Genomic DNA, 23,101 nt, shown 5'->3' with positions numbered 1-23,101 from the left:
GCTGGAAAGACAGGCTAGAAATTTAAACAAAAACATGTTAGAATATGGCTCAGTCACTGTGTGTGGATTTTACAATACAACCACTCTTTGGGGGCGGGAGACATGGCATAGTTAATTGCGATAGTTGCTACTCTATAAAATGCAAAGCAGTCACCAAGAAGTCATCATTTTTCATAGTAAACTGCCTTATACAGCTCAGTACTGTCTTCACAAACTGGCAGAGGCTCTCTGGGGTTTATGATAGGGGACATTCTCATTCCCAGCTCTAACTGGAGGCACCAGGGATTGAACATAAGACTTTTTGCATAAAAGGGTGTACTGAGTCACAGATTGGTTTTCTCTTATTATTCCTTTATTTTTAATTAAACTTCTAAACTGCTCTTTAACCAAAGATCACAGGGCAGTTTACAGTATAAAAACATAAAAATATATACTGTAATACCAAACAAAAGCAGTAACTGTCTACAGTACTGTTATTATTTATTCAACTTATATACCACCCTTTTTAACAACTGCCATGTTTACCTATACCTATACAGAGTAGCATTTCTGAAAGGGGGGGGGGGTATGTAACATGAACCAACAGGCTATTGGCCTGTGGATGTATCGGATCTCAAAAGTAACTGCAGTGGCACAGCCTGCATGTGATACTAATACTGGATCTCAAAATTGGATAATAAAGCTTATGAACTAAAATTTTTTAGGACAGGCATTCGCTTCATGCAACCTCATGGCACAAACGTCTCTGTCCAGAAAAGAAGTGGTGTCTCCTGGACCTTCCTAAGTTTGGAAAGCTAAACCTCCATGCAACATATAAGGATCTTGAGACGAATACCTGTTTCATCTGCCCTTCTGACACACCTCCCCTATAGTAGATGATCCGCGTGGGCTTGAAGCGGGTGGACTTATAGAACTGGATCAGCAGTTCTCGCACCATGTTGGTCAGGTCCTGAATCACTTCCTGGCTGTACAGCAGCTCTTGGGAAGTTTCCTGGCGGGACGTCTGTACTCGCACAGTAGCACAGTAGCGGCTAGGGTGGCCGTCCATGCTGCCTACGACAGCAGCGATGGAAGGCTTCTTCCCATCCCCAGCAGGCGGATGTGTGACATCTGCTCCCAGAAAGATCACTGGCTGCTGGAATACAGAGGGCCTGTTCAATTGAAAAGGAGAGAGAAAAAGTTTACACTGGAAATCAAGAAATGGGATGCATTTTCACATTCCCTTCACCTTTCTTTTGACTTTTAATTTATGCACCAATGTACACTGTCAGATGGGCAGGGTACCACAAGGACTGAACATTCTGCTGCTCCCATAGACAATGCTGTAACTAACCATAACTGCACCTGGTGCAAACCACATACTGTGCTCCCATGCCCCCACTATCTATACCAGGGGTCAGCAACCTTTTTCAGCCATGGGCCAGTCCACCGTCCCTCTGACCATGTTCCTATGCCCCACAAATAACCCAGAGATGCATTTCAAATAAAAGCACACATTCTGCTCATGTAAAAACACCAGGCAGGCCCCACAAATAACCCAGAGATGCATTTTAAATAAAAGGACACATTCTACTCATGTAAAAACACACTGATTCCCGGACCATTCGCAGGCTGGATAGAGAAGGCGATTGGGCCACATCCAGCCCCCAGGCCTAAGGTTGCCTACCTTTGATCTATACATATTTAAATTAGAACCATAGATTTAGAATTAGAATCAAATTAAGAAAATTTACAGTCAGTGGAGCCTGGTAACATTTTGACTTGGTAGGGCTACAATTCTTAACCTTGCTGTTTTCATCACAATAAGACTTGCACAGCATTTATTTAAGGAAAGCATGCCATTACAGTTGTGTAGAGAGCCAAAAATTATTCTCTGCACATCTATGGACAGGGGAAGAGGTTTCATGTAAGAGGGCCCAACTATGATTTTCAGACAAGAATGACTCTGTACCTTTTATTTAGAAATTAGATATGTTTTTTTATTTATGTCTTGAGTACATCTATACATCTATTGCCATGAAACCAACACTTCTAAAATGTGAGAAACACTTGCTTTCAGTTGCATGCAGTCCCCCTCCCGCCAAAATTTGGCTTTTCATTATTCAAAACACGTTTTTTCTCTAAATGAAAAGAATGAGGTATTTCAACTAATAGACAAAAATTATTGATTCATTTGATCAGTATAGCTGAGTCCTGAAAATGTGAAGTAATAATGTCTCATGTGCAGAGCACATCACATCAGAACAATCACTATCAGCCTCTTATGTCTGAGATTAGGGAGAAATACCTTTCAGGTTTGGGGAAGGATGTGCAGTCAGTCAGTGTGACATCCGGACAGGCACAGAGCCCAAACTTTTCATTTTAGAAATTAACTGATAAGCTCACAAGCAAGCGAGAAACAATTCAAAGCACCCACATTTTCTTCCACTCTGCAATCAAGATATTCTGGGGGCACTTATTGGAAGCTGATCTACACACCTTTTCTGGAAAGGCTCTGGAACTGCACGTGGCTCAGACAAGCTGCCCTGCCCCACCCAGCAGCTGCTGCAGCTTTTAATGAGTGAATGCAGGGAAATGGTTAATACAGAGTTTGCAGCTACACAAGCCATCCACCATTTCTCCTCCCAATCCATTTTACAAAAATAAATGCAAAACAATCAAGCAAAAATAGATAGGTATTTATTTATCTATTATACATGCGGTTTCCACTGTTGCTTGCCCTCTTTTTCTCTCAGCAATACCACAAAACAAAACAAACAAACAGCTCCTCAAAACACTCCCTCTTCCTTCTGTAATTACAGAAGATGCTAAAAGTTATGAGGAGGGTCTGGGCTTCAAGGAAAGAGCTCTGAACATGCTCATGGTGCTAGGCTGTTCTTCAAGGTTTTCAGGCAGTCCTTCCTAATCCAGTGGCTGCTGAACAGCCCTCAAAACAACAGAGGGAGTGAGAGCCCTTTCAGGGGCTGAAAAGCCAGCAGTTCTCCTAATATTCAATAATCCAAATGCTCAAATATCTTAATGTCAGTGGCTTTTCTTCCCAGAGACACATGTGAGGGACCATTATTGCCACAGCTAGAGATATGACGGCATGGGAAAGGCCCTGTAAAAAGGGGGGAAATCCTCATCTTCCCAAATTTTTTCTGTTGTTTTGTTTTCCAGTTATTGGACAATGGGAGCAGTGGCTCTATTTCAGTTTTTTCTTCAGGCCTTCACATTTCTAACTATAGCGATCCTTTTAGATTAGGACTGGCTGAGTGGTACTGAGAATGATTGGTCAGAGAACATGAAACTGACAAATGCCTCTGCAAGCCACTGTAACTTTATCAAAGTATAAAATATATGTGGGAGAGGAAAGCGTGTGTGTCCTTTTGAGATTTTTCTTGGGAATGTCAGCAGCCCTATTGGAAGAGCCTCTAGTCATTAAAATACTGCTTTATGACCACATGCTAGTTTGGTCTAATTAAATTGAGGCACCAATAAACATCCTAATTTCACAAAATCACATTAATGCAATTTATTAATCAATGGCAAAAACGAGCAAACATTCATTGCATTGGAGGCAACTGAGCACTTTCCTGCTCTATGCCACACTTGCATCAACCAAAGCTATTATGGAAATTTTCCGAACTCTCTGGAGCTATTTTGTAGATAGTGGAGCGAGAGTAACACACTCAGAGCAGCACACAGTCAAATAAAATTAAAAGAAAACACAATTACAAAATTAGGACAGAAAGATAAAAAATTTCCCAGTACCAAGCATGCCAGATGGTTGGGTCTCAACATCTATGATGGCTTTAACAGGAATTCTAGTAAAGTTGTTTTAATGCTGCCCCCTATGTCGCAACAGCATTTAAATAAAGTGGGTTGTAATACAGAAAACTGTATAGTATGAACTGTACACAGTGCTATCTTGTTCAAACAATGACAGAAGCGCACATGTAAAAAACACAGAAAATATTTTACTGGCATCTGGATGCCTCCCTATTAGGACCAAAAGTGAGATTTTAGGCTTGTCAAGAATTTGCATATTACTATATAGAGTAATTTTTACTGGAAAGATGTTGACGCTGTGCATTACAAATGGAAGCCGTTCTAAACAATCACGTCTCACTTTGCTTCTCAACCAATATCAACCAGAGTGCCTGCTGCATTAGATTCTTAAAGGTATTAAGTTTAATCTGACCTTTGATGTGGTACAAGCACGTTGTTTATCCCACCAAGTTTTGCATTGATCTTCAGACATAAGTTGGACAGAGTCTGCGGAGAGGTTTTCACCACGTTTTTCACCTGAACACACTGCGTGGCCATTCCTAGCAGAGTATCCCCAACACGTTTGACTTCAGCTGTAAGAGAAAGCAAAAATTTACTTCAGATAATCTTTTTAAAAAACAAAAAACTATTTATTTTCATGGTACAGAAGATAAATTTTGAGAAAACAATTGTTACAACAGTAAACAGATAACTTGTCCTGATAAAATTACAGACTTTTATCATGCCATATGTTAAAAATTTCATTTGATTACTTTAAGAGAGCATGCCATGGAATCCTATGAGTGCTGGATGGATTCCTGCCAGTCTGAAAAATTTATGTATTCAATAAACATTTGCCATATTACTTCAGACAATCTTAGCTAATACGCTCGATCTTGCCCATCATCAGTGGCTAAGTGAACTGGATAACCTGCTCAGTGAGTGAGTGGATTTATTTCGGGGAGTGGGGGGGGGGACCTCACTGTGTTGCATAGGAGGGAGGAAAAGGTGGTGCCAAATATATCATGTGTGCACTTTGGTCACAAATATTTTTGTTGGAACTGCAAAGTTATATTAAGTTTCATCTTCCTTACCATAGACTGGTGTCTTTCCAGGGAGAATCACTACAATTAGCTGAAGCCCAACATAAGTCAACTTCAAGTGTTTGAACATGGGCTCCACACTGTCTGCACCTTGTGCATATTTACAGAAACACGGCTGGCCCTGGATTGGCATCCCTGCATCCTTGGAGATCTTGCGCAGCTGGTCAGTAAAACTCCTATAAACAAATTATGCCTTTGAGGTTATCAGCAGCAACCTAAAATCCTGCAAGTTTTATCTCTATTATTCTGAGCACACCATGAGATTCACTACCATGAGACATAATGGTGACTAGCTGAGCCTGTTTTAAGAGAGAAGAATTAGACCATACCTAGAATATAGGTTTTGCAACAGTCATTAGCTGTACTTGCTAACTGAAAATTCCACGTACAGTCACAGTACAACTCAGAATACCATGAGATAAAGATAAACGGGACAGCTATTCCCTTCAGGTCTTACTTAATCTTCTAGAAGTGTTTGGCCTGTCACTGTTGGAAAAGGAACACTGGAATAAATGGATTTTAGTATAGTTAAATTATTATGGTTTTAATATGAAATTCCCAATGAAAATAAGCAAATTATATTGCAATTTTTAACTAGGACTGGGTAGATAGTTTCCAGTACACTTTCAGAAATCTAAAAAAAATACTGTGCACAGGCCCAGCCAAGAAAGTGGCTCTCACTGGCCCAATCTGCTACTCACTCATTTATAGTCAGTTCAGAGTTGTGCAGACACCTATTAGGAGACAAACTCAGCTTCAATCTGCAGTGGCCACCTAACTGCCTGCCTCTGCCAGTTGCTTCCTGTGTGCTTTGAAAAGAGCCAAAAAGGCTTACTCTTCAGAGCCAGGCATTCTGGGTGAGAAGCCAGGGAAATGCCCACCCCGCTGCTACAGTGGCTAGAGAAGCCTTCTAAACCATTTTTAAAAGTTTCAAAAGTCTTCCTAAGCACTGCACAAATCATGGCAGCAGTGCAAGCATTATCTTAGCCACCTTGCCCAGAAATACCTGGCTTCAAAGGACCCCTCTTTGGCCCATTCTCAGAGCCCAGAGGTGGCAGAGAAGCCACCTGTGCTGCCTTTGGTACTGCAACAGATAACTTTTTTTAAAGTGGGGTGGTGGAGGCAGGAAAGGGGGCCAGTGACTCTGCTGCCGCCGGAAACAGAAGGGTGGATTAATCAGGTGTCTAGAGGCTGAGTCCCATCAGCCAGACCATGCCAAGGGCCCCTGTAGTCTTGTGCTAGCCCTGATCAGGTGCCTTAAGCACTCGTTCTGTTTTGTTAGCTCATTTATTTCTGTGTAAAGCATAGCATACTAAAAACAATATGCTCAACAAACAATGCTTCCAGACAGAGGTTGCTAGCAAGTCACCGGCAACAAGATTTCCCCTCTCATCAGTTATTGGATTTTCTATGGAAACTGTAAAACCAGATCAAATATGGGAAACATATGGATTGGCATTTCGATGTCAACAATGTCATGTGGATGCAAGGAAAAGACTTGCATGCATTAGGGGCACTGAGCCCATAACCGACAGCTAAATCACCAGCAATTATCAATGGAAAAAAGAATAAATCACACTGTATATTCAAAACTAGAAATGACTTACTTTAACAAGTCTTCTCGGCATTGTTTCTGAGGGGCAAAGCAGGCAACAGCCCAAACTTTGATTTCGATGCCAGCATAGAACTGCTTTCCCCTCATATCCCAGACACCCTGATTTGGTGTAGCAACCGTCTTATTCTAAGGAAGATTTAAAAAACAAAACAGTTCTTCCACAACAACTTTAAGCTAATGTACAAATGAAACATTTTGGTAACTGAAGGTATTATGTTGCATATTTTTAGCACTATTATCTCATTTTAAAATATTTATTATTTAAGATATAAGACTCGCCTTTCCACCCCAAAGAGAGCCTAGGACACCTAATAATAATAATATATAACCCTGAAGACAGTATTTACTATCTACTTCAGAAAAAAAAATAATGCTATCTTCCCAAAGCCTGAACAAATAAAAAACAAATGGCGTTTCTCCTTCATGCTGTTAAACCTAAGTCTAAAGGGACTAAGTAGACTAGAAATTCAACTAGTGATTAAATGATACATGATTTGTCTAATGTATGATTTTGTGGAAACTTACCCTGCCTCCGTATTGCAGCATTGGTGCAGGCAACACCCTGCCTGTCAACTCTGTCATTTCATTATGGACAACAATTCCAAACTCCTTCAGATATGGATCTGGACCGCCTACCATGCTGTTACTCTTCACCTGGAGATACAAGAGAGCATCTCTTGAACACACATAATTACATGGCTCTTTTACTTGTGCAGGTGTGGCTCAACCACAGCTAATTATCTATACTGTTTTCAGGGCTGTTGTCATTCTTTGCTCCATTCATGTACACCTAAGTTGTCAAAAATTAACTGGCTATGGTTATTTGTTGTCATCATACTCTGTGCCACAGCCAACACACGAGCATGCCTTAACCTCACAATCCTAGTAAGCCCAGTACCCAAAGATGGTCTTTAACCCTGGATCCAAGTCAACAGTTTGGAACGCTAACGAGAAAAGATGCTGTTGTGATATGCACACTGTGACCATCATGTTTGCCACAGACTTATTGGAAGCTTTTCATCCCCGTAAAGTCAAGTTAAGAGTTACTCACTAGTCTACTAATTTCTTCCTGCCTGTCAGGTGCAGACCGTGCCGTTGCCTTGATCATCGTTGACGTCTGATTGTCAGTTAGCTTCTTGATACATCGTTGGCCTGCTACTATATTACATACCTAAGATCAGAAAGACGGCATGTAGGGGACCATATTGGAATACAATGGGACTGAAGTAAACTGCCATGTTTATTTACCTCAAGGGGTAAATATGTATGTTTCTGCTCCTGCCCTACTTGAAGGCATGGAAGATGAGGGTATTTCAGCTGTAGACTGTACTTCTGCTTAAAATACTGGGCTACTGTACACTCCATGGCCTGCCCATTTTCCAACTGCAGAGGGAACCTGTGAGGGGAAATATTGCTTTGATTAGTATTCACAGTTATTAGTGTTCACAAGAAAAATGTTTATATATTAAAACATGAATGGTCTGCTGTTTCTTGTTCTGTAATGCACATGTTTTTAATAGTTTACACTTTAAAAATATTTATCTTAAAAGCAAAGGATTGCATCCAACTCAAGAGGAGACCCACCAAAATTAATGAATATGACTTACTAGGATCCACTGTTTCAAATTGAGTCTACTCTGAGTAGAATTTAGTTGCTACAACTCAAGGAATGAGCATACATACGTTTGATGACTGGCTGGTCTTCTAGTAACATTGCAAACTCTGTATTTTCTCTTCATCTGACCACAGTGAGTAACCTCTACTTTTAAACCTGCAAATCCAGAACGCACACCAAATACACCAATAAGCAATGGTTAATGAGAAGCAATGAGAAAGCATTTGGGGTTTTATGTGGAACTCCAGATTCAAATCCCTGCTTTCTACATGGATTAAGTGACTACATTAGAAAGTTGCTGTGAAGTCTACTTTATTTAGCCTGCTCATCTCTAGGCTGCATTACAGTTTCAAAGTCCCAGATAGGAATCAAAATATTATATGCTGAAATATCCCACCTATGAAAAGCTTAAACCTGGTTATCAAAGATCAGGCCACATTAAAAGATCAAAATGTTTTTAACAGCTACTCAAGCTAAACCCTATTGGGAAGAAAGAGCAACAACACAAATGAGAAGAACTACAGTCTGCATACTGAAAAGTGCTATAGATGTCCTGGGCCTTCATATTATTTTCCAATGATGGGAACATACCAGAAGACGCTTTGGGATTCAGTTACTTTGTTTTTTACAATTCAACATTAATGAAAATATTTTATTTACTCCAAAGATTCACCTCTGATTTCTTTGGTAAACTTAACACGCTGGGAGTCTGTAAGGGGTTTTGTTTGTTCATTGATGTTCTGAATATCCAAGACCTCGCACATGAATTCAATAATAGGCTGGGCACGATAGAAAGCAGTTGCCGATACTAAAAGAGAACAACAACAAAATGTACTGAGAAATAGGTTTATGGAAGAGATTTAAGGCAATTAAAGCAAATGAGATTTTTTCATACCATCGATGTTAAGCATCATGTTCCACATTGCAGGCCTGACAGACTGGTGGAAGCCAAACCAAACCTCGCGACCACCTCCCAGTGGGTGATAATATCCTTCAGGGGGAGAGAAGAAAGAACGGCCCACTGGCGTGTACCTAAGAAGACAGGTGTATCAGCTTTGTTTTCTTTGAAGGAAACTTGCAGCTAAAAAATTCTGTACAACATATTACATGCATCAAGCATTAACCAAGTGGGACTTGCAACAAAATGCTGCAATGAGGAATGTTCCTGTTCAGGATTCCAGCCAGCCATGCCCTCAGCCAGGATATTCTATTCCATCTCCCACCAAGTCAGTCAGAATTCTGTGCTCGATCCTCAATAGGGCTGCATTGGTGGGGTTTTTTTTTGGGGGGGGGGTTAAAGGTACATCCACAAAAGGTAGCTTAACTAGCCTTGGCTGTGGGATGAGTGAGAATATATCATAGGAGCTCACCTCATAGAGGGAAGGTGCCGTGTGATGACATCAAGTGCCTGTACAGAGTCTTCTGGGACTTCATTCAGATGCCCTGCCAGAGCTTCCAGGAGCATCTGAAGGCTGACCACAGACACCCACTGAACTGACACTTTAAAGGTTTGGTCCTTCCCTTCACCTGGGAGTGTGACCTCCATATCCACCTGAGGAGTCAATTGTGAAAGTTAGCCATATAGCTGATACTAATGCAGATGTTTTCAACTTTAATAAAGGCTGAAGCCCTTCACTGCTTGTACTCCACTGAAACTGGATGAAGATCAGTTTAAATTTAGTGCGGTTTAAGTTATAGCATGTATTTCTGCAGCAGAAGAATCTGAAACCTGCTCTTTGTAAAAACTCTTAAAAAAGAGTAGAGTTGGTCCTCCAGATATTGCTGAACCACAGCTCTCATCATTCATTTACCATTGGCCATGCTAGCCTGGACTGCAGAGTCCCAATATCTGAAGGACTGCAGCCTAGCCACAATAATCTTGATCCCAGAATATCATCAGTTTCATTATTAAGACTTCCCTACTCCTTCTGAATCTGCAGATCACCGCTCCATGGAAGTATTGTAAGTCCTAGAAGTATTTCAGAGCATATTGACATGTTTCATTTAGCACAGTGAGGCATGAAAAGTGGCCCTCTCCAGAAAGGAACACACATACTATAAGATTCTCACTTTATACAATGGTCACATTCAGATGCAATGCTAAGCCATAGTGTATGGTTTATTTAATCATACTGTGCAAGAACTTCAGGCTTATGACGCAGGTCAAGCTCTCCCACTTTTGCTCCTTGCTTAGTTGAGCAGGCAAACTTTTGAACCAGCACTCATGATTTGTCTCTCTCCAAACAGGTCCCTATCAAGAAGCTCAAGTTTCTTCTTAGCTTCCCAATCATGGCTTAGCAAATTATAAGCCCTGGTCTGAACGTAAAATGCTAAGCTGCTCCATGGTTTGTTTCCCTGCTCAAGTAAGCAAGGAACAAAGTGGGAGAACTCAAGCCCATTCACAATGTTAAACTATACCTCATGGCTTAGCATCACATCTGAATTTAGCCAATGTTAACAAATACCACTTTAAGCTTCTGCACAGCATTCTGTTTACACGGTGTTATTGCAAAACTTAGAACTAAATCAGTTTATCGATAGCTCATATTCCTGCAATGCTGAAGGTCAGGTTAAGCATGACATCATTAGGATCTAGGCCAGGCATCCCCAAACTCGGCCCTCCAGCTGTTTTGGGACTGCAACTCCCATCATCCCTAGCTAACAGGACCAGTGGTCAGGGACGGTGGGAACTGTAGTCCCAAAACAGCTGGAGGGCCAAGTTTGGGGGTGCCTGATCTAGGCATCAGATTGAGAATAGTATCTTCTGAAGGCCATTCATGAAAGCACTTACCCTATCCCTGCCAATAGGCAGAGGATGTGCAGTGTACATGTTCCTCTTGCCATCATAGCCAGGCTGCCGATCCCCAAATATCTGCATCTTGAAGTGTCTCACCATAGTATCAACTACCTCCCTGAAAAGAGTTGGAAGCAAAATAGAAGTGAGGAGAGACAACAGGAAAAATTAGTGGCATGCAAGGATTTAGCAGTCTTGATCCAGTTTGCCAAAACATAATCCAAGCTGCCTGAAGAGCCCAAATAAATAAAAATTATTTTAGTCCAAGTACAAGTGGTTTATACAGTATCAGATTGTCACCAAATCTGTTGCTGAGGACGCAAGGCTGTTCCATAGTACATCCAATTTTAGTACTCAAATGCTCATAGCATATTTTAGTTCTTTACCCAAAGAACCTATTTAAAATTGCAATTGACAGCAGTTGGAGAACTGTTAAAAATAGGCTTGGAATTCTCTAGTTGGTCTCACCTGTTCACCCTCCGGGGACGCTTTTCTGGTTTGATATCCACATCATAATGATAAACATCGATTTTAGGGATCTGCACTTGGAAATGATTGGCTAAGAGACGAATCGGCTTCCCTACTGTTCCCAGGCCGGGACGACGGGGTGGCTGAAACAGGTTGGCTGGTGGCCCTGTAAAAAATTGAGAGATTTAGAAGGATTGCCTAGCAAGCATTGCCAGCTTGATCATTTTAGCAATTCCAATTCGAATCCCAAAAGGTACTAGAAAATTAAGGCCAATTAGGTTTTATGTTTTTCATATTGATGCTTTGTTTTATTCATTTTGTAAGCCACCCTAAGAATCAGGCTGAAGGACAGAATAAAAATACATGGACCGAACTACAGAGCTCATACTAACAGAAAGGAGTACGTTGTTCTGTCCTTTGATTTCTCACACTCAAATAAGTTTACACTCCCCTTGAAAAGATTCAGATGAGATTGACAAACAAAAGTTATGTAGGACTTTCTGGGAGAACTGCTACCATAGTAATAAAAGTCAGAACTAGACATTGTGGGAGACATATGCCCAGAGCTTGCATCCTTGACTTCTCTCTCCTTGATAGCATCTCAGTTATGCTGAGTATGATGTTATGAAACTGGGGGACAGGCTAAATTCCAGATCAGCTAGTGCCAGAATTTAATTAAGGTTTAAAGTGTTTAAGCTTGTGTTAAAAGCTTTGTCTCAAACCAACAAGAGGTTAGAATCTAAGGAAGCGCAGTGTGTATTCCAGGCACCAGTAATGTAGCACATGTAAAAGCTAGTGAAGTAGGCACACTTCCGGGGTTGTGTATTGGGACAATGATCCTAGCCAATGAACAGTTGGCAATCAGTCTGTCTCGCAATGGAAGAGTGTGACTTCGGACGTGAAGTCAAACTGTTGGAGAGTTATAGCATGTGCTATGGCTGTGGAGTCAGAGACAGAAGAGACTTAATTTACTGCAGGTGGGGCAGATGAAAGTGTCTGGGTTTTATTGCTACAGGTGCACCAAGGTGTGCTCTGGGCTCCTCCCAACAGTCACTGCTATGGATACACAACCTGTCTGTCTGTCTCCTGGCACTGTGATTGCCTGCAAAGGGATTCCCATACAATAATAAATAAATAAATATAATAATAGTAATAATAATATTTTATTATTTATACCCCGCCCATCTGGCTGTGTTTCCCCAGCCACTCTGGGTGGCTCCAACAGAGGACTAAAAACAGAATAAAACTTCAAACATTAAAAAGTTCCCTAAACAGGGCTGCCTTCAGATGTCTTCTAAAAGTCAGATAGCTGTTTATTTCCTTCACATCTGATGGGAGGGCATTCCACGGGGCAGGTGCCACTACCGAGAAGGCCCCCTGCCTGGTTCCCCGTTCCCACTTCTTGCAGTGAGGGAACCGCCAGAAGGCCCTCAGTGCTGGACCTTGGTGTCCAGGCAGAACTATGGGGGTGGAGACGCTCCCTCAGGTGTGTGGTCAACAATGCTGATGACGTCCTGACCCAGGATGTTGGTCTTCATCAGACTGAGGATGAGGCCAAACTCCATGCAGGCTTGGGCAAAACAGTTGGGCATCTGCAAACAACATCTCTCAGATAACCAGCCCGGAAATGTTGTTTGCAGACTCTGTCCTGCCATGTAAAGCCAGTCAACAAGTGTTAGTAGAAAATACTAATTTCCTTGTGAGATGACCAAGTGCACAGGGATAGACCATTGAAGTTCAAAACATTGAAAGGGCTATGTGTCCGTGAGTGTGAAAAGCTAATTCTCTTTGAGGTAGTGAGCTTTACCACAGGCATAGGCAAACTCAGCCCTCCAGATGTTTTTGGACTACAACTCCCATCATCCCTGACCACTAGTCCTGTTAGCTAGGGGTGATGGGAGAAACTGGAAAGTATTTTTGCTGGAAGGGGGGTTTTCAGACAAGTGGATCTTGTTATGTTGAGCAACACATTTTCAAAAAACAAAACAAAAACCAGTATCTGGTGTTCCACATTTGACTGTGCAATATATTCCTAAGCATTGTTTCTTTTTGTTTTATAGCTAATAGGCCAGGCTAACTAGTAATATTTTGCATTGTGAATCTAACAAATCTGCTGAGACAAACCAAAAGGTCCAGCTGATCCAACATTCTCTTTCCCACAGTAACCAGTCAGGGATCTCTGGGAAGATCGGGCAACAACCTTCCCTCCATCTGTCTCTAATATTCAGAGGAATACTGTATCCAAATCTAGATAATCAATAGCCATTGCAAGGCCTGTCTTCCACAATTTTGTCTATTTTTTAAAAGCCACTAGCCATCACCACATAAAGTAATGCATTTCAAAGGTTAATTACATGTTGTACAAAGATGTACTTTATTTTGTCACTGTCAGGCAAACTCCTCCAGGGACAATTGCAGAATAATGTGCCACCACTAGAAATACCCTATTTCTGGTCTCCTCCAGGCCACAGCTCTGATGGTGGTGGGAAACCAAGAAGGGCCTCTTGGTGCATTTTCTTACACAGACATCCTTATGTGGCAGGAGGCAGTCTCCGAGTTACCTGGGTCACAAGCTGTTTTAGGTTTTACTAACAACACAACCACTTGCAGTGGTGTGCGAGATACAAACCAATCCAAAGCTTTATGTGGAATTTTTATTGGGCTACTAGTAAACACTTTAAGACACTTACAACTAAAAATTGCATATAATTCCCTTAACATAGTTTTAAACATTAAGAGGGTAAATTAAGGTACTAAAAGCTGTTAATATATAGCTGAAGATTTTATATTATTAGTCTCTTTAGGAACAGTCATGGGGGAAATAGAAAATTTGACTGGTATTGTATACATTCATTACCATTACACATTGGTTTTATGGACAATGTATTTTTAGCAATGGCATTTTTCATATAAAATCTAGTGACAGAAAACTTTCTGAAATATTTTCTGCTACGTTAACATTTCCCTTGCACACACTTCCCCCACCCACCTCAAGCTAACACACACTCAAATGATTTAGCCTTTCCTCCTATGGAAAGTGCTCAAAGTTCAACTCCTCACAGAACTAGTTACATTAAAAACCCTCATCGGTCAGCATAAGATTCCATAATGCTAAACCTTTTTGCTTTCAAAAAATTAGATCTCTTGACTCAAGGACAATCAAAGTTTACTTTATTTGTATACTCAGGAGATGTGCTATTTGGTTTGAAGTAGCATAGCTTTTATAGATCAGTGATCTGCTCAAAGAATTACTGGTACATAGAAAATATGTTGGTGTCCTTCAAGGCTGACAATTTTTGTAGGTTCAGCATTTGAGCTGCTGAGGTAGAATTACTGTCAAAAGCTCCCTCAGTTTCTGAAATAATAGTTTGTATTTATACATCACTTCTGTTTTACTCTTTGTATCTCTCACAAAACTCCTGAAAGGCCATTGTTACTCAAACATTACAGATAGAAAGCAGAGGTTGAGAGATAGACCATGACTTGGAGGGCAATCAAGCACCACTCTCTAGGGCATGTAGAATAAATAAAAGTCCAATTACTACCAGAACCTATCCTCCTTTAACTTTTTTTGGTAACAGAAAAATTAAACAGACTAGGACAAACAGGAGCTTCAGAACTAGTGACTAGAAATATACCTCCACATATTTGTAAGCAAAACTCAGCTGATTGCCATGAATCACTGCCACACAGCACAGCACTGGGTGTTAATTCCCCCCACTGTAGGCTGTATGGTCAACAAATTAGTATTTTAGCCCTCCTTCAGGCATTTCAGTCAATCCATACTTGCTCTCCCATCCCCTGCAGTCACTCCCCAAGCATCACCTGCCTAACTTCTTATGGGCCTTGACCAATTTGTGTGACAGAATGTGGTCCTTCAGTAACCAGATCCCATGAAGTTTAGGGCTTTACAAGTAATCACCAGCACTCTGAATCAGTGTTAGAAACTGAGATGGAAAAGCTAGAAGCCAGGCACCAAAACAGAATGTCTAGTCGCCACTGGGGAGAAGTTGGCAACACTTTTTATTTATTATTTTTATAAGCATGAGCTAATATACAATTCACCTAAGTGACACATGGTTAATATCACATTTTAGCAGAAATTGTTAATACATGTTTAATTTGGTGCTTACAATAAAAATATTGGTACCGTACTTCAGTCTTCAAAACACTCTACTTTTTACAGTACTGTTAAACTCCTTAACATATTGTCTACCCTTAACATATACTTCAAGGCTTCAAAGCACATGCATTTCTGTAATCCTTGAGTGTCAGACAGGTGCAAAAAATGGCACCCTGACTTTGGGAGGTGTTCACAAATGGAGAATCTTTAGGTGCAAAATGCACCTGGCGCCCTGCTAATTTTGAACCCTGCTCTGAATTATGTAGCTTCTTGGATGGCATAGAAATTTAATAAATATCAAACAAGCAGATAAAATACTGTTAAAGAAAGCAACTGTTTTCACAATTCTTCCTGCGGTGAATTTGATTAAGAAGGTGAGTCATCATATCCATGAAGCCTTCACAACGGCAATTCTTTAAATAGTACCAAGCCAAGAATTTCTTTATTATGAGCTGTAGTAATGAAGAGGTTAAACTAATCTATGACTAAAACTTTATCAAGTAGACTCAGAATTTAACTGGAATTCAGCTCCTGGGTACATCACTGTAAGTAGTGGGAATCCCACATTCCTTGCTCTAGGCAATAAATAAGTCACTGCTGGCACGAAGAGAGAGAAAAGGAAAGATCACATCTAGGTTGCCACTGAAGCAGGGTGCCACCATCCTTCACACAAGTAAGCATAATCGCTTCACAATGCACAAGCCATTTCATATACCGGTACCTAAGAGGAGTTCTGCTGGATCAAACTAAGGACCAATCTAGTCCAGCATCATGTTCTCAATGGCAAGCCAGATGCCTACAGGAAGCCTGCAAGCAGGGATTTCCAGCAACTCTTATTCAGAGGGACACTAACACAGGAGACAGTACACAAGCATTATGACTAGCATTCACTGATAGCCTAATCTGCTATGGATTTGTCTAACCCTCTTTTAAAAACATCCAAGTTGGTGGCCATCCCTACATCACATGGAAGCAAATTCCATAGTTTAACTGTGTGCTGTATGTGACCAGCTTCTTTCTCCCTCAACCCTGAATGGCAAGGGGTCACCTAAATTTTCATAATGAGCATAAATCAAAAGCGAATCCACTTGGGTGCATAATGCAATATGAGTACAATGTAATATTTGTTAGAAAGAGTTACCATTTAAGAGACTTTTTGTGAATCAGCCTTTCTACATATTTAGCCATTGTGGCATGCTAGAGGATTTGCCTTAAAAAGCAATGACAAACCTAGACAGCATCTTAAAAAGCGGAGACATCACCTTGCCAACAAAGGTCCGTATAGTTAAAGCTATGGTTTTCCCAGTAGTGATGTATGGAAGTGAGAGCTGGACCATAAAGAAGGCTGATCGCTGAAGAATTGATGCTTTTGAATTATGGTGCTGGAGGAGACACTTGAGAGTCCCATGGACTGCAAGAAGATCAAACCTATCTATTCTTAAGAAAATCAGCCCTGAGTGCTCACAGGAAGGACAGATCCTGAAGCTGAGACTCCAATATTTTGGCCACCTTATCGGAAGAGAAGACTCCCTGGAAAAGACCCTGATGTTGGGAAAGATGGAGGGCACAAGGAGAAGGGCATGACAGAGGATGAGATGGTTGGATAGTGTTCTCGAAGCTACCAGCATGAGTTTGATCAAACTGTGGGAGGCAGTGGAAGACAGGAGTGCCTGGCGTGCTCTGGTCCATGGGGTCACGAAGAGTTGGACACGACTAAACGACAAAAACAGAGGATTTGCATGTGGGAAACTCAGGTTCGAAACCTTGCTCAGGTCAATGGGTAGCCTTGGTCAAGTCATCACTCTCTCTAAGCCAGGGATGGGCAACCTAAGGCCTGTGGGCCAGATGCTGCCCAATCGCCTTCTCAATCCAGCCTACGGACAATCTGGGAATCAGCATGTTTTTACATGAGTAGAATGTTTCCTTTTATTTAAACTGCATCTCTGGGTTATTTCTGGGGCATAGGAATTCTTTCATTCCCCCCCCCCCCAAAAAAAATAGTCTGGCCCAGCACATTGTCTGAGGGACAGTGGACCGGCCCATGGCTGAAAAAGGTTGCTGACCCCTGCTCTAAGCCATACTCATTCCACAAGGGATCCCCCAAATGTGAACTTTGCCTGCCTCACAGACTCCTCACAAGGACACCAACGCTCTAAGTTCTTTGGAGAGGAACCTCCCTGTGAAGTTCAGTAACCTACTTGTGTTCCTCTTTCCTGAAAGTGACAAAGGAAGTGAAATAACAAGTGAACAGAGAAGTGGTGCAGTCTCTGCATGTGAATTTACCAGCTCCATTAAGCTTGCTTAAACCAACGCTTGGTCACATTTTGCAATAAAAAACTGGCAACTTCCGGGGCTATCAGCTAACAACCTAAACCTCAACCAACACTGGATCCCTTATCAAGGAATTATTAAGGACACTTTTAAGGGAAAAAAATAATCCCATTGTTTCACTTACTCACTTGTCAAAAGGCAAAAAGTTGCCAAATGTATAGTCTTAGCAAAATTGTCCACTGCAAAGAAAAAAATAGAGTTCTGTTTTTATAGGTAAATGTATTGCAACGTAGCTGCAAAAGCAAAGGGGTTTACATGGACATCACACATTTTAAAAATCTAGTCAATAAAAAAAAATCCTTTTGAAATGAGTTTAGAGCAACATAGAACAACAGTAACATCAGAATTCAACCTTACACAAAGCACAGGTGAAAAACATGTCATTTGGATACACAAAAGGCCCAACTCCAATGCACGTGGAGGGCCACAATCCAGGCACCACTGCTGAAAATACTTTATTATTGCAGCACTGAAAGCACTCTCTTGTTTATGGTGACTCACAGTTTATGTAGGGAGAAGTCTATATGGGAGAAAGTGATCTTTAATGTATCACAGAGTAGACTCAGGCTGTGTAAGCCAAAATCAGTATCTGGAGTTCAGCTCAGTAATCAAGAGGCAACCTGTAGGGCTCACAAAGAATGACCATCACAGATTTTCAGAACTCTGACAAAAGATAAACTATTGGACTTCCAACCTTCAGCTGGTCCAGACTGTCCATAAGGAAAGGTGTATGCAATGCCCATTATAAGAGTTAATTTAAAAGGTTGCAGAGCATGCATGACTATGGCCAAGTCCCCGAGTCTTCAGAAAAGGGCACAGTGGACATATCAGTGAAAGCTTACAGAACACAAGCTGCTACACAAACATCCAAAAACAGTGCCAGGCCTCGGGTAACTCCCAAACAGCTATCTACTTAATGGGGAGTATGAACCCAACAAGAGGAAGAATGTCCTTTAGATCATTTCTAAAGGACCATCTGCATCTGCCCTGTCAGGATTGAACATATTAATTCATATCCAGTTCATTACTTGATTTTAGCCATTCATACACTGCATCTGATACAAAGGAAAAAGAGAAATAAAAACATAATGACACTGTGCCCCAAATCTCCAAATGACCTCGCCCAGCAGTGGCATATAAGTATTAGAGTAGAACCCTGCAGAGTGCACAACCATGCAAGGTTAACTTCCACAAGGCAGAGCAGCAATTACAGCACCAACTTCTGGAACCATCCCACAAGGCTGGAGCAGAACCACTGAAGCACCATACTCTTTCCTGCAATCTACACAGATTGTCCAGAAGGATGCCACTTTTTTTTTGTAGGGGGTTACTGGGTTGTTGCCGTTTTTATTTTTATTATGTATTTTGTGGTTTTATATTTTTATTTTATTCTGTAAACCACCCTGAGACCTCCAGGTATATGGTGGTATATAAATTAAAATATAAATAAAATAAAATAAACTAGTGGTACTGAAAACTGTCAAGAAAGGAGGATCAACAAAGCCATGCTTCGCAGCAATACAGAACATCCATCAGGGTAACCAAAGAATTTCCCATCCTAAACTCCATCCAGAAGCCCAAATTTAAAAGAATTTATATGTAATGACATGTATCCAATAAGCAATTGCCCATCCAACCACATTGCCAAAATAGGAATAATTTCTCAACACATGATAAATCTGATTTCTCAAGACAAGGAGATCCAAGGAAGGTTCCCTCAGTAGACGGTCTTGCAAGCACCTCTGAGAGATGACAGCATCACTTCCTCCCTCCCTTGAACCACAAATAAATTTCACAGAACTAATTTAGTCATCCCATAATATGACTTTTAATAGCCAAGACAAAGAAAGCTTGAAAAGGCAAACTGCCAGATAAACCACTCCATTTGAATGGTTGGATGTTCAGCAGTGACCCACCTCTGATAGCTACCCTAGGTTAAACATACACACCACCCCAAAAGCTCACCCACACAAATCTAAATGATGATGCTAAGCAACAGCAACTCATACCACTTCCAGGTGGGAATTCACTGAGTACCCAAGACAAGACTCTCAAGGAAGCTGCAGGCTGCAAATGGAGAATATGGGGAAGACTGAAGAGGACAACAGTCTCACGGGATAGATCTAAAGCACGACATCCAATTATATTTCTGTACACTATTGGATAGTTAGCTGCTCTGGGGGCTCCTAATGAGTCAAAAGGTAGGATAAAAATATAAAATGCACTACAAAAGTGACTCATCTAAGTAACACCTTTTAGCCCTCAACATTTGAGATACATAAAAGAGAACACTGGCACAGTTTTGCATCTACCAGAACAGAGTGGGGGTGCAGATGAGAGACTTCAGATGAAGGACGCAACCACAATTACCCACAACAGAACTCCAGGTTACAGAAGCTGAAGCAAGGATGATTAATGATAACTAAAACAATAAATGCCACAAAATCAAAGTACTGTACAAAATACACATAAAGGACAGGTCCCACTCAATGGGTTTATGGTTCAGACAACTAGATAATGTAAGTTTAAAAAAGGAGACCAAACACAATTAGACAAAGATTGGCTGGAAAAAATAAGCCTTAAGAATCTACTTTAAAAGAAAGAACATCACTTGAACTATTTCAGGAGACAAAAGACCTAACAGGAGGCAGAAATCCCTACATCACCCCAAAAACCACAACCAATTGCTAACCTGTTGTTTCCTTCATGAACACAATGCTTCCAAGTTCCATCTGGCCAAATGAACCAGACCTTAATATTATCACATCTCATATCAATTCATTATACTACTATGCTGAAGCTGAACCCTCTTCAATCAAAGAATATTAGCTATCCTTCTAGCGCTTATTTCTGTTGCCCAATCCTGGCACATCTCTTATATATTAGGAGCTCCATCAGCTCAAGAGTGAAGTTCCTCACCAGTACTACTGATACATACCTCAACTCTTATCACAGTCCTGGGGTTAAGATCCCAAGAACATAACTGGGCCCTACATCTAATCATCAACCAGTATCTTCTGCAACTGGTGCTAAGACTTTCCAGTTTGGGTTGACATCCAAAAGTAACTGCTCCATTCCACTTAAATTATTACCCACCCAGAGCCCTTGGCAAGGGAGAATGAACACTAAAATGCACACCTAAAACCAGATAAATTAGGGCCAAGAACTTTAATAGCTAGCCTGCAGAGGGTACTACTATGCTACAGGCTTACCCATTTTTAAAGCAAGCCTGGTCAGAGCCCATTTCCCTGCAGGGCTGAGTTCACACTGAGGTGCAAGGCTGCTTACTGCACACAGTAGTTTCCAGATATACACCCAAGCTGCCGCCACCTCTTTTTTTAAGCATCTACCTAAAAACATTACATGCTATGTGGGTATAAATAGCCCTCAAGGAACAAAAGCAACAGGGTCACCACTATCAGCCTTTCAGGCCACATATAAAGCACACACATCCCCAAGAGAATCCTGGGGGCTTACACTTAAGGGTGCTAGGAGTTATAGTTCTATGGTAGCCAAACTACAGTTCCCGTGATGTGGAAGGGGGTGTGTGCTTTAAATGAATGGTTTGTCTGCGGACACCGTCCCCTTTCACCTAAATAAACAAATGGTTTAGCAAGCCTTTCCTTCCTCCCAAGGCTTCTGCTGGAAGATACATCCATTTAAGCCCCATGGCCCAGCCCCACCCTTCAAGAAAAACCAACAACAACACTCCCAGCCCCACCTCTGCAGGTGCAGCAACCCCTGCTCCCAATGTCACTCCCAAGCAAGGCATGCAAGGGCAAGGGCTCCTTCCTTCTTCCCTCCATCACATCCCAACCGTGACCCACGTCGTCACCCACGGCCTCAAGACCACCGCTGGGCCCCTCCCACCACACTCGCACGCATACACACCTCGCACACCCTTTGCATGCATATACATGAAGGCCTCACCCCCCTCTCACCTGGTCCCAGCGCCTCCATGGCGGCGACGGCGGCGGCCTCGCTGCGGTCCCCTCCGGTCCCGGCCGCCCCGGGCCCCGCAGCTCCAGCCGCCGCCGCCGCCGCCGCAGCGTATCTCTTAATTTCGGGAATATTGGCTCCGGTGTGAGGGTCAGTACCGGGAAAGGGGGGAGAGCAGGAGGCGGGGGGAGGGGGCGTCCCCGCCTCGCCAACAGCCCGCGGCCGCCTCGGCGGAACCAGCCCGGCCGCCCAGCGCTCTCCCTCGGCACCGGGAGCGCCTCTTCCTCCTCCTCCTCCTCCTCCCCCACCCGCCTCCGCCTCCTCTTCCTCCCCCTGCTCCACGCTCGGTCGCGCGTGTCTGTGTGTTGGGGGATGTGCGCGCACGCGTCTTCTCGGCCCCGAGACCGAGCGGACGGTGCCAGAGAGAGAGGAGACTAAATGTGCGTATCCGCGCTGCGGCCACTGCCGCTCGCTGCCTTTCACTCAGGCCCAGGCCGTGCGTGTATTTGTGCGTGCGCGCTCCCCGTGCCTCCCTCCGGCGCGCGCGCGCGCGCCTGCCCAGACCCCCTTTCACAGCGCAGCCGCCTCAGCTGTCACCTCAGGCGCGAGTGCGCGACTAGCTCCGCCCGCTTCAACCAACATGGGGGCGGGGGCGGAGGAAGAGGGGAAGGGCTGAGGCGAAGAGCCGCGTAAGGTGCACGCGCGGCGCGGTATATTGTTCCGTCCTCTTCGCCTCGAAGGTGTACGCGCGTGTAGATCAGCTTCCTTCCCTCGCCCACTTTTCCCCGGTCCGGCAGAAGACCCTGATGAGCGAGCGCTGCATGCGCTGCCGTCTGGGGCGGGGGCTTGTTACCGTCTCCCTCAAACACAAACCCATGCACAGAGAGGCTGCCGCCGACCTCGCCCTGCCAACTAGAGGCATTTAAGCACAGCGGGGGCGCCGGCCATTCTTTCTCTCCATCCCCCACGAATGTCCCCACTCAGCAAGAGAAGAGACCGCGCCAGGACTTCAGCCCTTTCGGAAGTTCTCAGGGAGCTTCGGTCTGTGGGGCTCCAAGAGTGCCTTTGAACATGTGCGAAGTGTGTTCTCTTTTCACACCAGCCACAAATACTACCCCACCAGCCATGAGCCTACCTGTGATGTGGGGGGGGGGGGGAGAGAAAGGGAGTTCTAAGAAGGTCTGTTTTACAAGAGATGCCACGCAATCATATCCTTGGCTACTCAGAAGCAAGCCCCATTTAATTCAATGAGTCTTGCTCCTAGGTAAGCAAAAATAGGCTTGTGGCATTAAGCAGATGCCATTTACCCCATTAGAGGTCTTGCACACATAGCAAGCACTACTCATCAATGTCCCACCACCAG

At 42.8% G+C, this 23,101-nt stretch overlaps 1 protein-coding gene across 1 annotated transcript in view; it reads right to left on the bottom strand.

Moving 5' to 3' along the window:
- The window catches only part of LOC307222442 (protein argonaute-4), a 30,022-nt gene extending 7,773 nt beyond the window's left edge, over positions 1–22,249 (bottom strand). Inside the window, exons 1-14 of the mRNA XM_079987710.1 lie at positions 21,741–22,249; positions 11,346–11,511; positions 10,875–10,995; positions 9,454–9,635; positions 8,979–9,115; positions 8,757–8,891; positions 8,152–8,239; positions 7,717–7,864; positions 7,520–7,639; positions 6,994–7,122; positions 6,461–6,594; positions 4,845–5,029; positions 4,184–4,343; positions 836–1,151 (exon numbers count right to left, since the gene is read on the bottom strand). Coding sequence (XP_079843836.1) covers positions 836–1,151; positions 4,184–4,343; positions 4,845–5,029; positions 6,461–6,594; positions 6,994–7,122; positions 7,520–7,639; positions 7,717–7,864; positions 8,152–8,239; positions 8,757–8,891; positions 8,979–9,115; positions 9,454–9,635; positions 10,875–10,995; positions 11,346–11,511; positions 21,741–21,759 — 2,040 coding nt within the window. The 5' untranslated portion in view covers positions 21,760–22,249. The remainder of the gene's footprint in view (positions 1–835; positions 1,152–4,183; positions 4,344–4,844; positions 5,030–6,460; positions 6,595–6,993; positions 7,123–7,519; positions 7,640–7,716; positions 7,865–8,151; positions 8,240–8,756; positions 8,892–8,978; positions 9,116–9,453; positions 9,636–10,874; positions 10,996–11,345; positions 11,512–21,740) is intronic.
- Positions 22,250–23,101: the final 852 nt, after the last annotated feature.

Source organism: Podarcis cretensis (assembly GCF_951804945.1).
Source record: "Podarcis cretensis genome assembly, chromosome: 8".
Taxonomy (NCBI): domain Eukaryota; kingdom Metazoa; phylum Chordata; class Lepidosauria; order Squamata; family Lacertidae; genus Podarcis; species Podarcis cretensis.
This window is presented reverse-complemented; position numbering and strand designations above follow the sequence as displayed.